Raw genomic sequence first — 22264 nt, 5'->3', positions numbered from 1 at the left:
GATTTATTAAAGCAGAGCATTCTGTACAACAAAGGGCCTTAACAGCTGTCTGTTCTCAGCCAAACTTCTCTATAACTTATTTCTCTTAATAAAAAATATGTTATACTTTAAAATAGTAATTTAACTGATGAGGAAGTTACCATAATACCTGTTTTAACACTGAACAAATCTAATCACCTATTGGACATTAATGTAAAATCTTTACCTAGAATTTTTTTTTTTTTACCTAGAATTTGATTTAAAACTTCTCAAAATACATTTATTAAAGCAGGTACCCTGTGAAAATATGTAAGAATGAAAGCTAGCGTAACAGCAGGTGGAGTCTTTACATATTATGAACCATAGAAGATACTTTGTAAAAGAGTCTAGTAGCGACATTAACTGTGCAAAGCTGATGAGATTTACAGGCTTAAATCCAAGCACCAACACAGAAAGGATGTTGTGTCAAAAGTCCATTAATTCTACACTTAGAGGATCATTCCTTTATGTAAGGATCATCTCATTTATGAGTTACACGTGTTATGATGTAGTGTACGATCCATCTATATTATGCTTGTAACTGTATAGTGATACACTCATTAAAACTTACTGCCATGGAGGAAAAACACCGTTTAATGAGACATGAAGACAAAGCAGAAACCCCACCAAGGGGACACACGCTGTGGACCTCAGCACCGCTGCGACCAGAGCAAGCGGGGTGGACGGGGGAGGGGAGATGGACGGGGAAACTACAGACTCGGGCGAGGGTGGGAGGCGGGGGTCTGGGCTGAGGACGACTCAACAGACAATGGGATGAGACCGGAAATCAAAACCAATGATGAAAGCAGACACGCCACCAGAGACCTCCACAACAAGGAAAACACACACAGAACTGTTCTTTTACAAATACTCGGAAAGAAATCAAGCATGAAACCACAGTGAAATCGTCAAAGAATTTTAAATATCAACTCATTAGCCAATGATGCAAATTATAAACACAATGTGTCAAAAGACCACAAAATGGACTAGTTAACACTTCACATGCGGTGAAAATGATTCACAGTTAATTTAATTATACGCTGGCTAAGGATGCAGCTAAAATGAAACGGGTGGTAACAGAAAAAAGTGATAATACAAGTGCAGTTACAAAGCAGAGTGCTGTAAACATGATTTCATGGGGTAAACAGCAACGCACTCACAAAACCTAAGCTAAACACACAAGAAAGCTGGAACAAGTGCTTTAGCGCCACACAGTCTGTCACCAGAAGCCCTAGGTCATCATCCCCTTTTTAGACTCGGAAGAGTGAGGAAGCCCGACTCCTTCCCTGGGGCCCTGGGGCCCCGGGCATTAACCTGGTTTCACACGCAGAACTGGCCCAAGCACGCGGCTAGGTTCATTCATCAGCAAGCGGGCCAGTTTAGAAGTTTTGATTCTGTTCCCACCGCACGCCCTGCACCCTGCAGCCAGGCATCCCCAATGTAAAATGCGCTGTGCGGTTTTCACACGCCAGGAGAGCTGCATGTGGTTACTTTCATGAAGCTATTCCCTGAGAACAGAAACTCCCCCGCAGCTGCTGTGGCCAGCACAGGCCAGGCCCAGCGTCACAAAGCCTGGCTCTGGCTGAGTTCATGACGACGTGCTAAGCTGGCGGTCCAAGTATCAAGAATAATTTGTCGCTGTGTGATTATGGAATGATTAAAGACTAGCCGATTTTAAGAATCTTAGACTTCTAAGCATAGCAAATGTACCTGATTTTCTTCTGGGTAAAAAGAGAAAAAAAAACAAAAAAAACACAAACCAGTGTGCTGGGGGAGGGACACGGCAGGGAGGAGGCAGACGCGTACCAGAGTCATGATGCCCAGCCGGTCTACTTCCCGCGCCGGGCTGTGTGGCATCCTCCGGGGTGTGGATCGCCCGCTGCTGGGTGGGGAGGAGCCGGCGAGCGAGGCGGCGGGATACGGGGGGATGGAGCTCATCGATCTAAAACGACCGAGGCTGTCTAAGCTCCCGCTGCCCACCCTGCTCTCGATCTCCTCCGCCCGCTGCTCCGCGTTCTCCTTCTCCTCTTGGATCAACCTAAAATAGAACAAAACCTGTCACCTGCCTTTGTCAGCAGCGGAACGTGTCTGGACAACACATTTGGGCTTGCATTCTGTGTCACGATTAGCAAATTCCAGGAGCAGTTGCTCAATTAACATCTCGGCAAAAAGGTTTGACTTTCCCTCTTTTGAATATTCTCAAACTTAGAATAACTTATCACCGAGTCTTACAAAGTGGCCCCGATCATTCACGTTTGATTTTACTTCTTTACTCTAACATTCTGATGGGGCCTGCGCAGCAAGTCTCCCTGTGAGGGGACATCTGAAGTTGACAACCTTCACCTTCCCTGCTCTCAGGCAGAGATGCATGCCAGAGCCTCAAGTCTTTTCCACCGGGAATCGGGAACTCTGCACAATCAAAGCAGCCATTCACGAACAAGCTAGAGTTCCTAAACACAAGTCTCCAGACCAGATGAAGGGCTGAGCTGATCTTTATTTTTTTAAGGTGGTATTTGAACAAACGCATCACTTGATGAGGTTCTCCACCAGCTTCGTGTGAGTTTCTGGATTCATGTCAAATGTGCTACATTAATCTATAACTCATGGTTACTGCTCTTCTCCCCTAATGTGTAGTGGAAGATTTTATATAGCAGTGTAAATACTTGATTATGCAAATAAAATAATTTTCATATTAAAATGCAAAATTCTTACAGGTCGTCACCTCTCCAGTTTCACTTCTACTTGTACATCCTGAAAGTTTTTCACTGTTGATAACAAGTTGATGGACAGAATTTGCCACTTCCATCAAGTCAACTTGTTGCATAAGGAAAAATCACTTTTACCTGACAACATGCAGTAAAAATAAAAATATTAATATATAACCGTTCCCTAGTTCCTGCGGGGACGGGGAAGACACCTCTCTGAGCCCGTCCGTGCTCGAACACGGCCCACGAGCAGTCCGTCTACAGCGTAAGAAGTGCAGGCGGCACCACCTGCGTTTGCGGGCTGTGCCGCTCACCCCTGCCGTCCCCCCGAGTCCCCCACGCTCGGCCGACAGGAACAGGCACCTCGGCCTGGGCTGACGTGACAACAACAATCTGAGCAGCAGCTCTGCCGGGTCCTGCGCAGGGTCACCGGCCTGCGCCCACTCTGGACGTGGACCCGGGACAGGGCCACGGCTGTGCGGGTGTGGCCCAGGCAGGCCTCGGGACCCCCGGCCACCCGGCTGCACCCAGACCCAAGGCCCCCTGCTCACCACGAGGCGGGCCTTCGGGTTCTATCCCGTTTTGTAAACTGTCATAACTGCCAAGACGGTATCTAAGGAAAACATCTTAAATACACTGATGAGATGAGGAAAACTCAAACACACGTCCTTGCACCACTGTCCTGCAACAAGCTAATTTTCACGCTGTGCTAACTTAAAAAGGAAACTGCAGATCTGAGTGGGAATCTGCCAACCCCAAAACCCCAGCGTTTCTGTCCAGGTGGCTCTTCACACTGGGACATGGGAGGCTCCGAGGGACACACGAGGGTGAACCCTCGGTGCTGGCGGGCGCACGGGCCGCAGGGGACACCGCCTCGGCATCTCGCCCACCTTGGGGTTCAGAGCTGGGGGGGACACCCCACCGTCCCCCACACGGAGTGCGGCCACCACACTGGACAGAGCGCCCTGGAGGACTGAGCTCTATCATCAAGGGCGAGCTCGGAACTGAAAATTTTGAACTAAAAATTCCTGAAGCAGACCCGCAATCAGTTTTCTTCCTGTGGATGCTCAGACTTCTCTGAGGACAAGACAGCTCCGCAGAGTAGCCGAGTCTCCAGGGCGCTGGGCTCGGGCGCACCCACCGAATCTCTTTGTTGATGGCGTCCAGCTGCTCCTGGAGCATCATGGCCAGAGTCTGAGCATCGGCCTGCCCGCTGGGGGATAGCAGAGCGGCCGAGCTGAAGGGCGCGGCCCCGTCGCCCTCGCCGTCAGACACGTCCACGTCGCTCTCGAACGCCTGGGCCACGTTGGCCAGCACGCTGGCCTGCTGTGCGCGCTCCCAGTCCTGCTCGTTCAGCGTCTGCACCTGGGCACGAGAGGACCGCGGCTCGTCAGCAACATTGGGGCGGCTCACGGGGATCAGGAACAGAGCGCAAGTTTACATGGAAGCCCTGACTGTGGATAAACGGGCCACGCTTATGAGTCAGTGCCAGCTCTTAAGCGAGCAGTACTGAAGAAAGGGGAGGAGGAGAAGCCAGCTCTCAGACGGCCTGACTACACTCAGGTCTCAGTGTGGACGGGAGCCAACCAACCCCATGACGTATTCACAAGGGAAGGCTGATGGAGTCAGACAAAGACTGAAAATTAAAGAATACATCCGTGCCGCCACCAGCCGGGCTAAAGGGAAGTAAGACAAGAAAACCCTTCAGCTCCGCAGCCGCTGGGTCCACCTCGGCGGTCATCACTTGTACTAGTTCCCCGAGAAGCGCAGTCCTCACGGGTTCCCAACCCTCCGTTTTCCGGGCGGAACACGGGTAGACGGGGCGAGCGGGGGCAGCCAGGGGACGGGAGGGCCAGCTCCCCGCCTCTCCTCCTGGGTCGCAGGCACTCGGGCCATCCTGGGGGCTGGCCCCTCACACCGCAAGGCAGCTCTGTCATCAGAGACGCACGGGAGAGTGCCTGCTGGGGCCGTGCCACCAGCCCGCTCCCACAGCTCACACCCTTCTCAGCCTAGGGGTTCACCCCCAGCAGCCCGGGCAGCACGTCCTCTCCCTTCTCCGGCCTTAAAATCGCACCACGGGAACCAGCAGATTCGTCCTCCCGGGCTCCCTGCAGCGCCCCCAGCAGCCTCTGAGAGCTCCCCGGGAGTGGCCTCTACCGAACCCCTCCCGCCCGGTCTCTGCAAGCAGGCGGTGTGCCCACCCTGCAGAGCAGCTCCCCGGGGCTCCGAGGACCCTGTGTTACCAGCCCCCTCCCCACCCCCCGGGGCTCCGAGGACCCCGTGTTACCAGCCCCCTCTCCACCCCCCGGGGCTCCGAGGACCCCGTGTTACCAGCCCCCTCCCCACCCCCCGTGGCTCCGAGGACCCCGTGTTACCAGCCCCCTCCCCACCCCCCGGGGCTCCGAGGACCCTGGGTTACCAGCCCCCTCCCCACCCCCCGGGGCTCTCCCTCGGCTCCAGGCCCCACCCTCCCTGGGGCCCTGCCTCAGTCCCTTGCGCCCCTTCTCAAGCTTGGAACGTGGGGTGCCTCCAGCTCTACCCTTGGATCCCACCTCTCTCCATGGGCACCTGCCTGGTGACTTTATCTTGCTCGTACCTTTAAACACCGTCTGTATGCCCACGACCCCAGTCCACCTTGAGCTGAGTGAGTCCTCCCCGGATCCAGGCCGGAACACTCAGCTGCTGACCTGACACGGCCCCTGGACAGGCCCGCCCACCTCCACGGGGCCCTCCTCGCCGCCGGAAACAGGCTCCGGCCTCGAGCTGCTCCGCCAAGCCCGGGTCCTCCCTGATGCAGCCCTCTTCCCCTGTCCCTGCTGGCTGACACGACCCTTGTCAGCCACTCTCCGAGTGGCTACTTCTCTTCCCGCCTCCGGGCCTCTGGTTCAAGGTCACCCTCCCGGGGTCACCTCGCTGAAGACCCTGGTCACACACGACCGTCCCCTCCTCCTCGGACAACGGGCACCCTGGTCTCCTCTCCCTGCGCATTACTGTCCGGCAGGCTGCACGGGTTTAAAAACGTGTCCCCAAGTTCTTCCATCCTCCTCCCTTCAAGAGGCAGAGTGGGCAACTCCTGCTCAGCCCCTGAGTGAGGCTGGACTTCGCAGCTCATTCTCGCAACAGAAGTGAAGGTGTGCGGCTTCCGGGACCGGGGTGCAAAAGGGCCTGGGCTCCACCCCGCGCTCTCGCTCGCAGAGAGCGTTCAGAGGAGGGCCAGGCCATGCAGAGGTCCCCAGCAGCCAGGTGAGTCTGCGAGCCTGCCATCCAGCCCCGGGGGCCTTCCCACGTCTGCCCCCTCAGGAGGCCCTGACTCAGCTACAAGGCACAGAAACTGTGGACCGTCACCTGGTCCCCGCGACGTCATTGAGCTTTGCGGTGAATCGTTACGTAGCAGTGGATCAAGAACACACACGGTTCTGAAGTCACTGCTGGGGTCCTAGTTCCGACGATGTCTGGCCTAAACCAGCTGCCCACTGAACGTGGAAGCTCAAAACACAGAGACATATGAAAAAATACACGCCATGAACGAGGCGAAAATACGAAGGCACTTAAACCTCCGACGAGAATTCTTCTCACTAAAACATGAGGGATGTGTGGATCCATTTACTCACACAATGATCTCAAAACTGCGCTAGCCAGCGCTGTGCTGGGCCTCACAGTCAGCCGTAAGTTACCAAAATTGGTTCTTTAAAATAAACATGCCTTAAAAGTAAACTCTTAGCCAGAAAAAGGAAAGTGGGAAGACGTAAAGCGATCTACCAACACTTGGCTCCAAACCCCCGTCAGGACCCCAGTGTGAGGGGCAGGGCCTCTCAAGGTGCCCCCCAGGGATGGGCAGGGGGTGGGGGGGGCTCGCCTTGGACGGCTCGTCGCGCAGCGCTGCCAGCCGGCCTTTCTGGGGGCGCCGCAGGACCGCCGCACCACCGAAGGAGTCTGCCGGCCCGTCGGCCACAGGGAACCGGAAGTCCGGGACGCTGCCCAGGTGCGGTCGGCTGGAACACACAGGAAAGAAGAGCGCTGTCAGGAGGAGGGAGCTCGCTCTGTCGGTCAAGCCAGAGCCTGTCCATTGGAAAATCGGCAACTTCACAGAAAAGGGGCCCCGGGGCGGCCACTGCCCTCCTGGCTCCAACAGCAGCAGGGCGCCCGCCGCCAGCTGGGAAGCCCCCACGTGGGGAAGGCAGGGCGGACACGAGGGTGCGCTCGGCTGCCCGGGGCTCGGGGCCCGCCGTCCCCCCGGGGCCCGCCCTCAGGTCCCGGGCGGGCCTGCACCTGCTCCGCGGGTTCCCGGGCACCCGCACTCTCCTCCGGCCCATGCCTGCCCTGCCCTCGACCTCCCGCGTGACACTCGCAGACCACAAACACCCGTCTCCCTGGAAGACTGCCTGCCCCGCTCTCAGCGCCTCTAACGGCGCCTCAAGACAGCCTGCAGCACGAAGCTCAGGCCCAGAGCTCAGAGCTGAGCCGCGCAGTGGTTCCCAGGAGATGCAAGTCTGGAACCTCCCAGAGCCACACTTGTCTTCCCTCCTAATGGAACCACTCCTTTCTCTGCTCAGCTTCTACCGCAGCACACTTGGGAACCGGTGGGAGCTCCGACACAGTCCCGCCTGGGACTGCGGACACTCGCGGGTCCTCTGAAGGCCACAAAGGCCTCCGGGTTGGGTCGTCCCCCACCATCACCTCCCAGTCCCCTCATGGAGTGCAGCCTCTGTCTCTCTCCCCCTCCTCACCCGAGGCTCTTTCCTCCAGGAGGTCTCAGAGTCAAGGTGACCAACTTCACTGGGAGGTCCTGCCAAATACGCCGAGCCCGCCCTGCCTCTGAGCCAGGTTTCAGCCCCCGAGCCAGCCCGCCCTGCCCGCAAGCCCGGCCCCGAGGCTCCACCTTGCCGTTGAGCCACTGACCCCTCGAGAGCAGCCTCCTGGAGACAGCCCTCCCTCGCCCAGCCACTGCGGCCCCCCGTCTTCAGAGTGCAGCGGCCCCTCCTGCCCCGCGGCTGCCGCCTCTTCTCGGCTGTCTCTCTCACTGACACACAGGGGACTGGTGAGCAGGCTTCTCCCTCTGAACCCCCAAGCGCGCCAGGCCTTCGGGTCCCAGCACCAGTGCCCGCCTCGTTACCCAAAGCCCCCAGAGCAGAGGCTGTGTCCACCTCCTCTTCCTCCACCATCTACACAGTCCTCCTCACACTCACCTCGTCCAGCCCGGGAGCAGGGGGTCTGCCCCTCTGACAGCACCAGCCCGCACCCTGGGGGAGCTCTGCGGGCAAGGCTGCCCACGTCCCCAGCCGTCCTGCAGGACAGGCGTGCCCCTTGGCCTCCAGCCACCATGGTTTCGGACACAGGGTCAGCTTCTGGCTCTGCCTCTGTCTGCAATGATATCCCTTTTCTCTAGAAGAAGGCTGGGCGCAGGCCCTGGACCAAGAGGATCCCCTAAACACGCAAACGCAGAAATATCCAAACTATCTCCTAAGTCAGGATTCAAGCAGGAGTCGATTTCCTACAGATGAATGAATGTCACCAGTCAAGCACTTTAATAACCTTTGCTAAAGTTTAAATCTCACTTGTGACCATTTTCCATGAAGCAGTCAAAGAAAAATCTAAATACTTAATAAAAATTACTGTCCCTATAACAAGGAGTAAGAAAAAAAAGATGCTGAGTAATCTGCTGGCCTCATTCACAAGCTGGGGGATTGCTCCCATGGCAGCCAACTGCAAGTCATGTCTCAGTCTCTATTCATGTAAAATGACTGTAGGTCGCTAACCTTCTGCAATTCTTAAGACACCAGTGTCACAGTCTGTCAGGCCCCTCAAATGAATACACCCAAATATCAGCTGGTCCGCCCCCCACTTCCAAACCTCCAACTCTGTTTTGAGTTTTGTCAATACACTGACCATCACTCTCTCTGGCACCTAGTTCGACCCTAAGGAACGATGCTTGTCTCTTCCCTCTCGCTGGCCACGAAGCTACAGGCTCCCTGAGGTGCGACCGTGCGCGACTCCCAGGCACACTGTCCGCAGAGCAGACGGGCCCTTGTCCCCCTCGGCAGTGCGGAGGGGAGCTGCCCGGGGTGCGCCCTACCCGTGGTGGAGGGGAGCCCCTCGCAGCCTCGTCTGCTCCAGTTCGGCTCTCAGGGTTTCCAGGTTTAGAATCAGCTGGTCCTACAAAATAGCAAATGACACAGTCTGAACCACTTGCTTTCCGGATGTAAAATGACTTGCGTCAAAATGGGCATAACAGCTTACGTTACTAGTTATCAACTCTGAACACTTTAATTCTGAGAAAATTTCCTCTAAGAGTCCCATAGCAAACATAAACACTCAGAGCAATATTAAACTTATAAATCATAATGAACAAGAAGTTACATTTCAGCTGTAGAAAAGCTTCTGGAGGAAATATGGCAAGCCATCACCAGCGATGAAGTCTGCAGAGAGAAGCTGGACTTGGGCCGGGGGCTGGGGGTGCCAGGACTCCCTCTGCTGCCCTCGTCCCCTCATTGCTTTAAATGTCTCTACGGAGCTCACACTCACTCCTGGGCATTCCTCACACTCACTCCTCTGCACCCCACTCCACCTCCTCACGGGGTAAAACAAGTCACACGGGGCAAGTTTCCGAGTCGCTCCACTCAACCCGGCAGCTCTAGGCTGTGGCTGCGGCAGGCACTCGCCTCGTGCAGCCCCGGAGCGCGAGAGACAGGCCGGTGCAAAGCTCGATGTGGAAATCACACAGAAGATTTCAAGACTCACGGTGAAAAACAGAACATAAAGTAGCCCGTTCATTTCTAGGAAATTTTGGATCGTATCGTGGCTCACATTATCTTTCTGACGGACAGCAGTGTCCATGTGAAAGGCTCATGCTTTGTCTCAGCTTTTGGGTGAACCCAGAAAGGACTACTTGGAATTCTGAACCACACACAATGGCCACACACTCTAAATCCACCTATAATGCAAACACATTCAATGTTCAAAACCAGAAACGCTATACACGATACAGCAGTGGACGAGCCATAAAGAAGATGTAACTCAACTTCCGCTACGCATCTGTAGTAACTGTAACAATGAAGCCAGCTCAATACAGCTCTTGACAAATTTCTGAATGATTTAGAGATTTAAGTACCTTGTCGTTTTGCATTTCTTCTAATTGCTTTTTCGCATTTTCAACTTCCCGTAGGAGAGAATTCTGAAAAAGATACAGTGCTTTAGGGTCAATTCTTACAGACACTGCGTGGACCGTGGGACAGCTACACTCCTGTCTGATGGTGTCAAGCACCTCGGGATGAGTGGCAGGCCTCGCGCCCAGCACAAGGTGCCTCTCCTCCTTCCCGACTCATCTTCTAGATGCAAGGAGGCTGGGTCCCTGGGGTAAGTGAAACTGCTTTAAACTTGTTTTCAGCTTGTGCAGTTCAGTGGTCACTCAGGAAATTGGCGCAGGTTTCACATGCCAAATTCAAACCCAAGACGAAACTACCCGCACCTCAGGGCCGGCCCGCAGGCCAGGGTGAAGAGAGGGGCCTGCCCTGTGTGGTCTCCAGTGGGTTTTGTGGGAAAACGTGCTGCAAACTCGCAGTGGCCACTGGTCTCTCTCGGACAAGCGTCGCCCAAGAGCCAACCTCCGGGAAGGTCCTGGGCCTCGTCTCTAGGGCACTGGTGTAGCGGGGACAGGTTTTCACCAAACCTGAACCAGACTGCTGCCCACTGAGATGCTCTGATGGAGGCTCGCAGACATTTTCCAAAGCAAATGGAAAGAGAGAAGGCTGGAGTTGGAATATGAGAATGCTTACTTTCAGTTGATTCAGTCTTCTCTATCACAGCATATAAAAGCTACTGAACTAAACTCACTGACCAGTCACGTCGGGCCTCAGCTGCATCACATGGGGCCTCTGTTGCTGTGGCCGCCCTGCGGCATGCCAGCTCCCCAGCCAGGGGTCGACCTGCGTCCCTGAGCTTGCAGGGCAGGCTCTCAACCACCGGACCGCCAGGAAAGCCCCAGACATAAACTTCTAAGAAAGAAACGAAGGGTGACCTAGCAGAAAGGTGAGGGTGGGCCTAGCAGAAAGGTGAGGGTGGGCCTAGCAGAAAGCCGGAGCACGGCGGCTGGCAACCTCCGGGCCAGAGGCGGATCTGGCTCACGGATGCTCTCTGTAAGGCTGCGGGCACATGGCTGTCTGCTCCATTATACACTGCCCGTGGACGCTGTCACGCTTACTGAGTAGCGTGAAGGGCTGCTACTCAGCTATTCGTAACCAGTAAAGACAGTCACGGTGGGGCCCTTTATGGGAACAGTTTTCCAACTCGTGACCTGGAGGTCCCACCCCGCCACCGGCCCCCCGAGGAACCGGGCCAGGCTGGGCCGGGCCAGACGCGCCTCTCTGTAAAGCGGCCACGGGGCCGGCTCACCTTATCCTCCAGAGCAGCCATTCTCTCCTTCAGATGAAGCTGAAGCCTCTCGTTTGATTCAGACAGAAGCTTATCCACGGTATCTGATAAGCGTTTATTGTGTTCTTCATTCATTTTTTCTCTCTGCCTTGCCTAAAACAGGAAAAACAAAAACTCATCAATTTCAAGAACAAGTGCGGTCATTATTTTAAAAGCACCGGCGAGCAGCAAGCAACGTGAGCAGCCCGTGCCCTGGCTCCCGGGGCGGTCCCCTCCCACAGCCCTCTCTGGGGGGCGCTGGAGCACCAGCAGAGCAGTCGGGCAGGTGCAGAGGGCGGCAGGGACTTCACTTGCCAAAGGTCACTCCCAACGCTTCTGTTTGGCAGAGCACCTGGGGGACCTTACTGTCACCAGCCACTGACTGTCGGAGGGGCTCGGGGAGCAAGCAGATTTATACTCAGAAACAAGCAGACTTTAAAGGGGATCGGCTTACACACACATTGGTGGAGGAATTTCCCAGTATAAAAACAGAAGTTTGAGTCTGGCTTAAGGGGGTAAAATGAATTCAATTTATAAAGCAAAAGGTGAGAAAATTCATTTTGGAAAAAAAGCCCGTGGAGACAGACCTTCACATGTTTTCTTTACACACTACATCACTTGACCTCTATGTGCTTATTGCTGCTGTTCAGTCAGTCGTGTCTGACTCTGTGACCCCATGGACTGCAACACGCCAGGCTTCCCTGTCCCTATCTCTCAGAGCTTGCTCAAACTCATGTCCATCGAGTCAGTGATGCCATCCACCCATCTCGTCCTCTGTAGCGCCTTCTCCTCCTGCCTTCAATCTTTCCCAGGATCAGGGTCTTTTCCAACGAGTCAATTCTTCACATCAGGCGTTGGAAAAAGCATTGGCAAAGTATTGGAGCTTCAGCTTCAGCATCAGTCCTTCCAATGAATATTCAGGACTGATTTCCTTGAGGATTGATCGGTTTGATCTCCATGCAGTCCAGGGGACTCTCAAGAGTCTTCAACACCTCAGTTCAAAAGCATCAATTCTTTGGCGCTCAGCGTTTTTTATGGTCCAACTCTCACATCCATACATGACTACTGGAAAAACCATAGCTTTAACTAGTGGGCTTTTGACGGCAAAGTAATGTCTCTGGCTTTTTAACATGCTGTCTAGGTTGGTCATAACTTTTCTTCCAATGATAATTCATATTCAGTTCAGTTCAGCTGCTCAGTCGTGTCTGACTATGCGATCCCATGGACCGCAGCATGCCAGGCTTTCCTGTCCATCACCAACTCCCAGAACTTGCTCAAACTCAGGCCCATTGAGTTGATTATGCCATTCAACCATCTCATCCTCTGTTATTCACTCTTTTCCTGCCTTCAATCTTTCCCAGCATCAGGGTCTTTTCCCATATGATAATTCATATTAAAAAAACTAGAAGCAATTACCTCAGGCAATTTTTAAATGTAAAAACAAAGTGGGCAAGTCTGTGTTTTATAAAATGAACATGATGGAGAAGGAAATGGCAACCCACTCCAGTATTCTTGCCTGGAAAAGTCCATGGACAAAGGAGCCTGGCGGGCTGCAGTCCATGAGGTTACATGACTGAGCACGTGTGCAGGAGGGTGGAGGGAGATGGGTTGGGAGCAACAAAGTGGTAGAACTAAAAAAAAAAATGAACATCAATTTCATGGTTTAAAAAGTTGTTTTAGGACCTACTGTATTAAAAAAAAAAGAAGAGAAGACAAAAGAATGATATATTTGAGATTGGCCCTGTGTTGGAAATTGCTGAAGCTAATTGATGGGTCTTTACTATACTCCTTCCACTTTTGGGCATGTTTGAAGTTTTCCATCATAAAAAATTAAAAAACAGATTATTTTCTGTTAAAATAGAACCTTCTCCAGCAACACAATTCAAAAGCATCAGTTCTTCAGCATTCAGCCTTCCTTATGGTCCAACTCTCACGTCCATATGTGACTACTGGAAAAAAAATGATAGCTTTGACTATATATACCTTTGTCTGCAAAGTGGTATCTCTACTTTTTAATATGCTGTCTAGGTTTGTCATAGCTTTCCAAGGAGCAAGCATTTTTTAATCTCATGGCTGTAGTCACCGTCTGCAGTGATTTTTGAGCCCAAGAAAATAAAACCTGCCACAGCTTCCACAAGGCATCGGCATTCACATATTTTAAAACAAAAGTTTCCTTTGAATTGTCTTAGTCATAAGCAGCATCCCTATCTCAACAGCCTCTGAGCAGCAGCTCTGAAAGTAAGGAAGCACGCCGCTGATTAGGAGACGTTGAGCTCTCTGCCGAGGCGGGGAGGGCGCCTCACTGCGGGTCTCCTGATGGGAGTCAGAATCGCTGCCCCCGGGAGCCCACGTGTGATGCTCCGCAGTTCAGGCCCAAGAACACAGGTGCGGTGGGGACAGTACTGATGCCTGAGACTGGACCTGGGATCCCCCCTCCATTTCCTGGAGGGTCCACATCGACGTGTGACCAACCCCTCCGGGAGACCTCTCTCAGGACTTGCTGACGCGAGCCTCCACCATCACCCTTTCCTGACACGCCTTCTGTCGCAGTACATCTGCGGTTCTCCTCCTGCCAGGGGCAGCCACCTCCACGCACCGTGTCTGGACCAGCAGTCTGGCACATGGGACTCCAGCGCCTCTTCCAAGGCAAGCGGGCCTCGGCACGCCTGGGCGCCATGCCTTCAGCTTCACGGGCCCCGGGCTGGCACCTCAGGTTTGTCTGAGGGGCACTCTAAGGCCCACCTGTACTCCGAGCAGCTCCCTGGACTGGCTGCTCAGAGCTACAAGCAGCCTCCTTGGACGTGGGAACCCCCAGGCCCCTGCCCACCTCCTACGGGCGACCACCTCTGGCCCTGCTCCTGAGGAGACGGGTGCCCAGATCAGCAGATGGGGCCACACACGCACACACTCGCCGGTAGACGGGGCGGCAGCCCAGACATGGCCTCCCCGCCGGCACACGCACCCGCTGCAGCTCCTGGTTCTTCTCCTCCAGCTGGGCCTCCATCTGCCGCAGCCTCTCCTCGATGTTGCCATGCCTCTCCTCCGCCTGTCGGCCAAGAACAGCGTCAGTCCCGCTCGCAGCGACCCCGTCCTGACAGCACGCTATGACACGCGGGCTGGGACAGCAGGGGCGGCAAGCGGGCCATGCTCTGTGCGGGCCACTGGCCCAGGGTTCGCGGAGGGCACGCCCACACGCCCGCTCACGCAGCCTGAGGGGCTTCGCGTGTGACACGTGGGTGATGGAGGGTGCTGGTGACCGGCTCGTGAGAGGAGACGTGCTCCCCCTGCCCCGGGCCCCACACCCGCGGCCGATGCGCCCCCTCCTCGGACTGCGTGTGGTGAGCCAGCGCGGGCAGCAGGCAACGGCAAGCGCGGGACGCGCGAGGCACACGTTCTACCTTCCTAAGCTGGGAGGTAAGTTCGAACAGTTTAGCCTCCTTAGTGGCAGAGTTTCCGGAAGACAAAAGGTCAGACTATAAGGCCGACCGGGGCAGACAGCAGAGATGCAGGGGGAGAGAAGAAACCGGGCCTTGAGAGGGAGATCACAGGCAGACGGGTGCCCCCTGGCGGCTGTCAGTGACCCTGCCGGGCGGGGTGGGGGGGTCTGCGAGTGCCAGCACAGGCCCGGCCCGCCTCTCCGTGCCCAGCCAGTGCCACGCCTTTCCCTCCAGAAGGACGGGGTGGCCGGCTGGCAGCGCGGACAACGCCCCCAGCAGCGCCACGTCTCTGGGACACGGCCTCTCACCCACAGGCTCCGGGGACGGCGAGCTGGGAGCGGGGCCCCGGGTCTGCTCGTGCCCCGCCGTGACTTATTCAAAAGTGTGTCAATAAAGACTTAAGAGTCTCCTAAACGAGAATGGGATTTTCCTAGATCTGAGAAGAACTATCCTACTAGGGCTTTGAGCTGCTGACTGACTGAACTCCTGAGCAGCAGTGACTCAGAGCTGAAGCGGCCTAGGGACACAGAACACGGACAAAACGGAGGGAATTAACGTAGGGATGACACAGAAGCACGGACTGTCCGACACGCAGGGAGCGCTCCCATCTCAGACGGGCAGCACGACCCCCGCAGCCGCGTGGACTGAGCAGCAGGGGAAGGGGCATGGTGGGATGGCACGGGAACAGGCCTTCCCCGCGGCCGCCCCCCGTGGACCCAGCGCGGCCACCTCTGCGTGCACCCACCCACACCGCCCGCCCCCCCCCCCCCCCCCCCCGGACCCAGAGCAGCACCTTGGAGAGCGCGGCCACCCTCTGCGCAAGCTCAGCCTCCACCTCGGGCAGCGTCTCCGCCCTCCGCAGCGTCTGCTGCAGCTTCTGCTCCGCCAGCTCCAGGCGCTCCTGCAACTGGCGGTTTTTATCCTCCGTCTGCAAAGCGAGAGCAGAGCGTGGAAACGGCTGAGTTGCTGAGACAAAACCTAAACGCACGTGTCTACTGGGTTAGTCCTGTTTCCGCAGCTGCGTCACGGTCAATTTTTCTCTCAGTGTTCCTGGGCTTGGTCTCAATGGGCAGAACACCTCCCGCCAGAGTATTTGCTTTTCCTAAACATCCCCAAAGAAGTCTTTAAAAAAAAAAAAGTTCTTCTATATTAAAGAAGATCAGCTTTCTGTAGAAGCTTATTCATTCTTGTTGACCAGTTAAGGGAAGAAGGGTTTAGTACTGACCCTTCTTAAAACATCACCAGAATCATTATTTGAAGGGAACCCTACTGACCACAGAGGGCCACGGGCATCTATCTGAGCCAAAACACAGCTTCCATTTCCACTGAGATCTAGACCTGATACGTGTGCCTGGTGAAATGCCAGTCAACTAGTATTTGTAAACACACCATTATTCTTTTAAGAGACCTTCTTACTCTGAAAAACTTTCAATGTAGATAATTTAGATAGATTCTTTTTTAAAAAAGAAAAAAAAGTTAAATTATCTATAAGCTCAGGTTCCTGAGAGGTTAACGTTTCTTTCTAAGCAGCTTTCTTATTTTTTCTGTGTGCGTATTACTCTATGCACATAAACAAACAATATGATATGCTTCAAAACCCTCAGAAAACAACAGCATATGGTATATAGTATTTTCTGATCTGCCTTTTACAGCCATTACTTAGTACATTGTAATGCTCTTAATTAGCAATCCACATCATATATTTCAGTGGCTTTCTAGTATTTTATTTTTGTGGTGGGGCCAATGATACACTTTGGCACACACCAGGCCGACTCACTGTGCTTTGAAGCAGCCAGGTTTGGTTTTCCTGGTTGAGTCCTGATGATCTGAGACCCCACGGAAACAGGAGCGAGTGAGGCTCAGCAAACACAGGAGGTGCAAACCCTACCAGTCTGGAGCACTGAACCTGCCTTCTGTCACAGGGACCCCGGTTCCCAGCAGGCAGCCGCTGCCGTGAAGGTCCCTGCTGCTCTCTGCTCTTTCAGTAAAAGCGCTAACGAGCCAACAGATTCACGTTCAGCTAAAACAAGAGTCAGGCGTGGAATTCCACAGAATGGTTAATTCAAACCTGTAAGCTGCAGTCACCCCCAATTTTTGGAAAATGTATTTCCTCTCAGCTCAGCTGCTTTACCATGACGTACATCCACGCTTGTGGACGCAGTACTTCATGGTCTTAAGAACTTTACACTGGGACTTGACTTCCAATGTGGGAGTCACATGAAATGATCTTTACTTTCCTTCCTCAGTAACGCACTACTATAAAAGTCAGGTACAGTTCAGTAAAGGCCATTACCTGTCGATGCATAGAATCCTTATTTGCGATTTCATTTTCAAGTTTATCGTTGAGGTCGTGCACAGAGGTGGCTTCGCGCTGTGCGGCGAGGTAGCGTTTCTCAAGGGTAGTGATTCTTTCCTCCATGTCCTCCTTCTGGGCCATGGCCTACACCAGACATTGCAGAGGAGAAAAGGTAAGTCATTATCACGGAATGCTCCGATGCACTTAAGAGTAAAAAGCTGGGCTAAATCCCAACTTTCAAACCAAACGTAAAGGTAGCATTCTCAAGATTAAAGTCCTCGACGTGGCAGTCTTCTCTGACGTGAGCAAAAACGCGCCTGCCTCAAATGTCACATTTGCCATGATTGGCACCCATCTGTCTTAACGTTCTGTCCGTCCACTTGGTTTGCCAAGCTTCTTTTCTACATAATAAACCCAAACAACAAACAAAAGTATACTAAACTACCCTGTTATTGCAAGAATTCCAGGAAGGAAGGTAAGAAGTCAGGACCTCTGTCTGCTACACCATACAGGCGGGCTTGACCAAGAACAGGGAGGGACCTTCAACAGATCCAACAGGGAGCTCTGAGGCTCATTTCCTCGGGTAAAACTTGGAAAAATTTCATGCAATTTCCTCAAAATTAAAGTAAGAATATTAACAGGTGGAAAGAGAAGTCCAAGTTTAACACAACTGGAAGCAGCCTTCTCAAGCCTAGCTCTTCTAAAGCAGAGTCACACCCTGTGTATGACGCGCTCAAACCAGGACCAGAACTTGCTGCTAGTACAACCTGCCCGCCAGCTCAAAATCCATTTCAGGTCCCTCCCTGGTCACTAAGTAACCAATGTGGGCAAAGTCTGAACAGGAAAAGTGAAAGGTCTTAAAAACGCTTTTTCCAGAATTCTCTACGTATTAAACTCTGCCACCTAATCTCCTCCTATTGCCAAAGAGTAGTGTGAACAGGTTATACAAACAGGTGCAAATGATTCTGTTTTGAGTTCTCACACAGAATTACTCACACCGAGCTACTAAACAAGTACAGCTGCTGTAACACGTGTTTGAGGGGTCCTCTCCGAGACGGTCTCCCGGGGGACGGGAGGGCAGGGTGGGCGCTGTCTGTCTGCGTACAAAGGCGAGCGGAGGCTCCAGGAGGCCAGGGCCCCCAGCACTCCTCTGCTTTCAGCGACCGTGAGGTCGTTTCTCATGAATCATGACACCCGAAGACACGACCGCCAGAAACGCCATGATTCTACATGTTTACACAGCACAGGCCTGAGGATCCGAGGGTGAGCCCACGCCACGCGACTTGTCTGACCGCCGCTACCAATGTCACACACGCCTTCAAGGAGCGGAACCTCAGAAAACTAGAGAAGCCGGCCAGGCAAGCTGCCTCGGCAGAGCCCACACAGCACGCTCCCATCTCTCTGAGAGAACGGGCGGAACAGACGTCACCAGACTCGCCTCAGTGAATCAGAAGGCAGCTTCAGCATCAGCAGGAATACAGGCGAACTGGGAGGCAGGGTGGACACGCACACACCACTGATGCTGCCGAGAGCGCAGCAGCGAGTAAGGACCGAGCTCAGCCCGCGGACGCCACTCGGCGCCCTGTGGTGAAGTGAACGGGCAGGAGACCCAGAGAGAGGAACACACACACACACACACACACACACACACACACACACACACACACACACCCACACACACCCCCGGGGAACGCATACACACACACACACACACACACACACACACACACACACACACACACACACACACACAGCCCCCCACACACACCCCCGGGGAACGCATACACACACACACACACACACACCTGATTCACTTTGCTGTACCGCAGAAACTGACACAGCGGTGTAAAGCGGCTACACTTCAATAAATGAATGGATGGATGTTTCAAAAAGGAACACACTGGGCCCCTAGAACTTGTAGAAACGCGGAGTCCACACCCAGGGTGCAGCACGTGCAAGGGCCGCCCTCGTGGTGGCCCACTGCCCACGGACCGCCTGGACCCGGCCTCTCTGCCTCAGAGCCGCGACGCAGAGGCGGGGAGGCGGCCGGTCGCGGCCTCGGCGGCGCTCTGCTCTCGCTCACGCAGCCATCCCGAGGCTGAGATCGCTGGAGGAGCAAGGGACCCACATCCCCCTCGGGACAACAGAGACGGCCGCCGTCACTCACTTCGCGGACGTCCCGCTGCAGCTTCGTGTTCACTTCCTCGGACTTGATGAGGTCCTTCCGGGCCGTGTCCAGGTCCTCCTCCAGCTCCGTTACGTGGGCAGACAGGGCTGCCAGGCGCTCCTTCATCTGGCTCTGCTCCCGCGACTGCTTGTCAATGACTTCCTGGAGCTCGATCACCTTGGCCAGGTCTTCCTCGTGGCTCAGAGAGCCGTCGGAGGATCTCTAAGGGGGAAAGGAAGCCTTAGACGGCCGTGTTTCAGAAGGGAGAGAACACAGCACTTCTGGGAAATCGGTGAGGTCAACACTGCCTTCTGTGCTCTGGGAACTCACAGGACCCTCACGGCCGCTCTGACCCACATGGTTCGCTGGTGAGAGGTTCCCAACAGCCCCGCACAGACTGGATCGTAAACCAAGAACCGAACAGAGCATAAGGACTTGCCTTTCCATTGGCGCTCGGCGTGTTTTCCTGCTCGTGATTTACATCAAGCACCCCGTCCGTTAGTACCTTTTTCTGGTTATTCTGCTCTTTAAGAATCATCAGCTGAAACCAAAAAATTGAATGAGAGTAAAGCAATTAAGTAAAGACAGCAAAACTCCATTTGGAAAAACTCTAAACTGAAAACACAACATAAAAGTAACATACGTGGTGAGGCTATCCATCCCGAATACAACCAGGGGATTAGAGTCAGAATCCACCTTCTACTGGACAAAGGGGAACTTAAGAGATTCAGCTCTGGCCCGCAAGTCTGGTTTATGAGTCATTAAAATAACCCGGACGGGCGGGTCCCCAATCAGAAAGGTAAATGACACCTGATGTCCACCACTACAGCCCCCATGCTTTTGTGAAATGGATGGGTAGAAATGACACCCTGACACTGCACGATGGCTGACCAGGCTCACCTCTTTGTGCGTGGCACCTAGTTCCTCTTCTAACAAACTGCACCTTTCCAGCGCCACGCGCAGCCGCTCCCTCACCTGGAACAGAAGGCGCCGCATCACCGTCCATGTGCGTGTTCACGTGTGTCCACGTGTGCGTGTATGTCAGGGCCCCTCTCACTGCACACGCATCCCGATACGCGCCTACGGGAGCGGAGCACCTTCAGTGTCTCTCACTGATCTCAATGTCAGGGAAACCCGCTTGTCAACAGCTTTCAATTCCAAGTTTGAGAGAAAGCATGTTACCTTAATTCTACTGCCCAGTTCTCAACTGCAAGTTGATGTACAGAACATAATAAATCCTGAGACATCTGTGCCAACTAACACTTTTCAACTGGGGGCTTCCCAGGTGGCTCAGTGGTAAAGAATCTGCCTGACAGTACAGGAGAGCAGGATCGATCCTTGAGTAGGGAAGATTCCCTGGCCGCCCACTCCAGTATTCTTGCCTGGAAAGTCCCATGAAGAGAGGAGCCTGGTGGGCTACAGTCCACAGGGTCGCAAAGACTCGAACACGACTGAGCATGTACACAGGCAACACTTTTTAACCACATAGACCTCTGTGACTTCTTACAGAAAAAACGTTATTTACAAGAATACAAGATGCTCAAAAGTCAACTAGTTACACAAACACGTGCATCGTCCACCTAACAAGGCAGCAAGTGTACAAATCCAGGAGGGCCGGGAGGCTGGTACCTTCTCGTCCAGGGCCTTGTGGTGCTCGAACAGTGATTTCAGCGCCTTGAGCACCTCCACCTCGCTGGACACGCCGGCGGGGGACTGCGCCTGCCGCTTGACCACTGTCATCCGGAGGGACCGCTCGTGCCGGGAGACCAGGCACTCCAGATGCTCCAGCAGCAGCTGCAGGGCGGGGCCAGGGCAGCACCTTCAACCTCATGCTTGAATTCGGGGCCAATAACACCGCTGAGCCTCACGCTATGGCCAAAACCGTGCTAGGCAAGTCAGAATCCCGCCAGACCAGTCCAAAGTTAGAGTGGACTTCCCTGGTGGCCCAGCAGTTAAGACTCCACACTTCTGCAGGGGTCATGGGTTTAATCCCCATTCGGGGAGGTAAGATCCCACACAAAGTGAAGCGTGGACTAAAATGTGAGTTAAGAGAAACCCCCCTCAAATGTACTAAAATTACATTAGCTCTCAGCATAAATTTGAAGCGAGGTATGAGAACCCCGAACTGATCCACCCTGGTCTGCTCAGTGGGAAGATGTGAAAAATGAGCTGAAAACCAGAGTTCAAAGATAGCAACGCGGAGCCCAGCAGTGAGCCCCGCGGGGCAAATGTCAACACGTGAGACCCCCCTACTGACCCTGGTGTTGTTCCTTTCTGCCTTCAGCTCAGCGATTTCCTCTTCTCTTTCAAGAAGCTGCTCCCTGCATACATTTAGTTCTTTAGTAAGTGCTGCAAACTCCTAGAAAACAGTTAAATGAGTAAGTGACTAAATGTAAACAGTAATTAGAAGGAGACCGAGACTCTGAAGACTGACCCTGTCGAGCCTCTCCAGGCTCCCTCCACACAAAGGACCTCCCTGTCCCTCCGGAGAAGAGGGGGCCGCTGACCCCAAGACCGCACAGACCGCCACAACTCAGACGGCCTTCAGCCTCCACCTCGACCTGGCAGGCCCGTGCCAAGGGAGAACCCGGAATCCAAGCCTGCCTTCTCCAGACCCAGGGAAGTCTGAGATGCTTTCCTAAACATAAATCCTAACAACAAAGTGGATGAAGAGATCCTTAAACGACATACAGACAAGTGGCCTAGAACCCTGGGGAGAGCGAGGAAAAACGTAAGGTCCACACGGCCGCCAGGCTCTGGAGCGCTCCCCTGGGAAAGGCTGACGGCACCCCAAGGCCAGTGTTAGCCTGACTCCACCGAAGTCACCCCGTCATTCAATAAGCTGGGTAAAATGGTAAATTCATGCTATACGTATTTTATCACAATTTACACGCGTGCGCACACACACAGAACTCTTTGGAGACAAGGCGGCTCCTAAGAGCATTGATCAGCTGCAGAACGTGACCAGCCCTTCACACCAGGATTTCCGCGCAGACTGGCAAACGCAAAGCCCCAGTCCCACTGGGAAGAAGCAACCCAGCACGTCCTCACACCAGACAGACTCTGCCGGCCCAGCACGGGCACTGAGCGTCATGGCTGGGAAGCGGGCAGGGAGGGGAGCCCCGGGGCCTAGTCTCCTCTCCATGGCCCCCCAGGAGCGAGGGAAAGATGCAGACGCTGTTCTCTGGGGGGGATGTCTACGGGAAGACCAGGCTTTGGAGGGAGTGCTAAATGT

At 54.1% G+C, this 22264-nt stretch overlaps 1 protein-coding gene across 3 annotated transcripts in view; it reads right to left on the bottom strand.

Annotated features, from left to right (window-relative positions):
• Nucleotides 1-22264, bottom strand: part of PPFIA1 (PTPRF interacting protein alpha 1) — a 76905-nt gene that overhangs the window by 24238 nt on the left and 30403 nt on the right. For 2 of the 3 annotated variants that reach the window (XM_065937967.1, XM_065937966.1), the window contains exons 3-16: nt 21287-21388; nt 20659-20823; nt 19930-20004; nt 19469-19570; nt 19030-19251; nt 16860-17006; nt 15360-15494; nt 14092-14175; nt 11112-11243; nt 9832-9894; nt 8797-8876; nt 6580-6715; nt 3865-4088; nt 1825-2056 (exon numbers count right to left, since the gene is read on the bottom strand). In XM_065937967.1, coding sequence (XP_065794039.1) covers nt 1825-2056; nt 3865-4088; nt 6580-6715; nt 8797-8876; nt 9832-9894; nt 11112-11243; nt 14092-14175; nt 15360-15494; nt 16860-17006; nt 19030-19251; nt 19469-19570; nt 19930-20004; nt 20659-20823; nt 21287-21388 — 1899 coding nt within the window. Of the gene's footprint in view, nt 1-1824; nt 2057-3864; nt 4089-6579; nt 6716-8796; nt 8877-9831; nt 9895-11111; nt 11244-14091; nt 14176-14527; nt 14603-15359; nt 15495-16859; nt 17007-19029; nt 19252-19468; nt 19571-19929; nt 20005-20658; nt 20824-21286; nt 21389-22264 lie in introns of all 3 variants that reach the window. The other variant, XM_065937968.1, reaches the window with a different exon arrangement.

The sequence above is a fragment of the Muntiacus reevesi genome, chromosome 5 (genome assembly GCF_963930625.1).
Source record: "Muntiacus reevesi chromosome 5, mMunRee1.1, whole genome shotgun sequence".
NCBI classification, from domain to species: Eukaryota; Metazoa; Chordata; class Mammalia; order Artiodactyla; family Cervidae; genus Muntiacus; species Muntiacus reevesi.
This window is presented reverse-complemented; position numbering and strand designations above follow the sequence as displayed.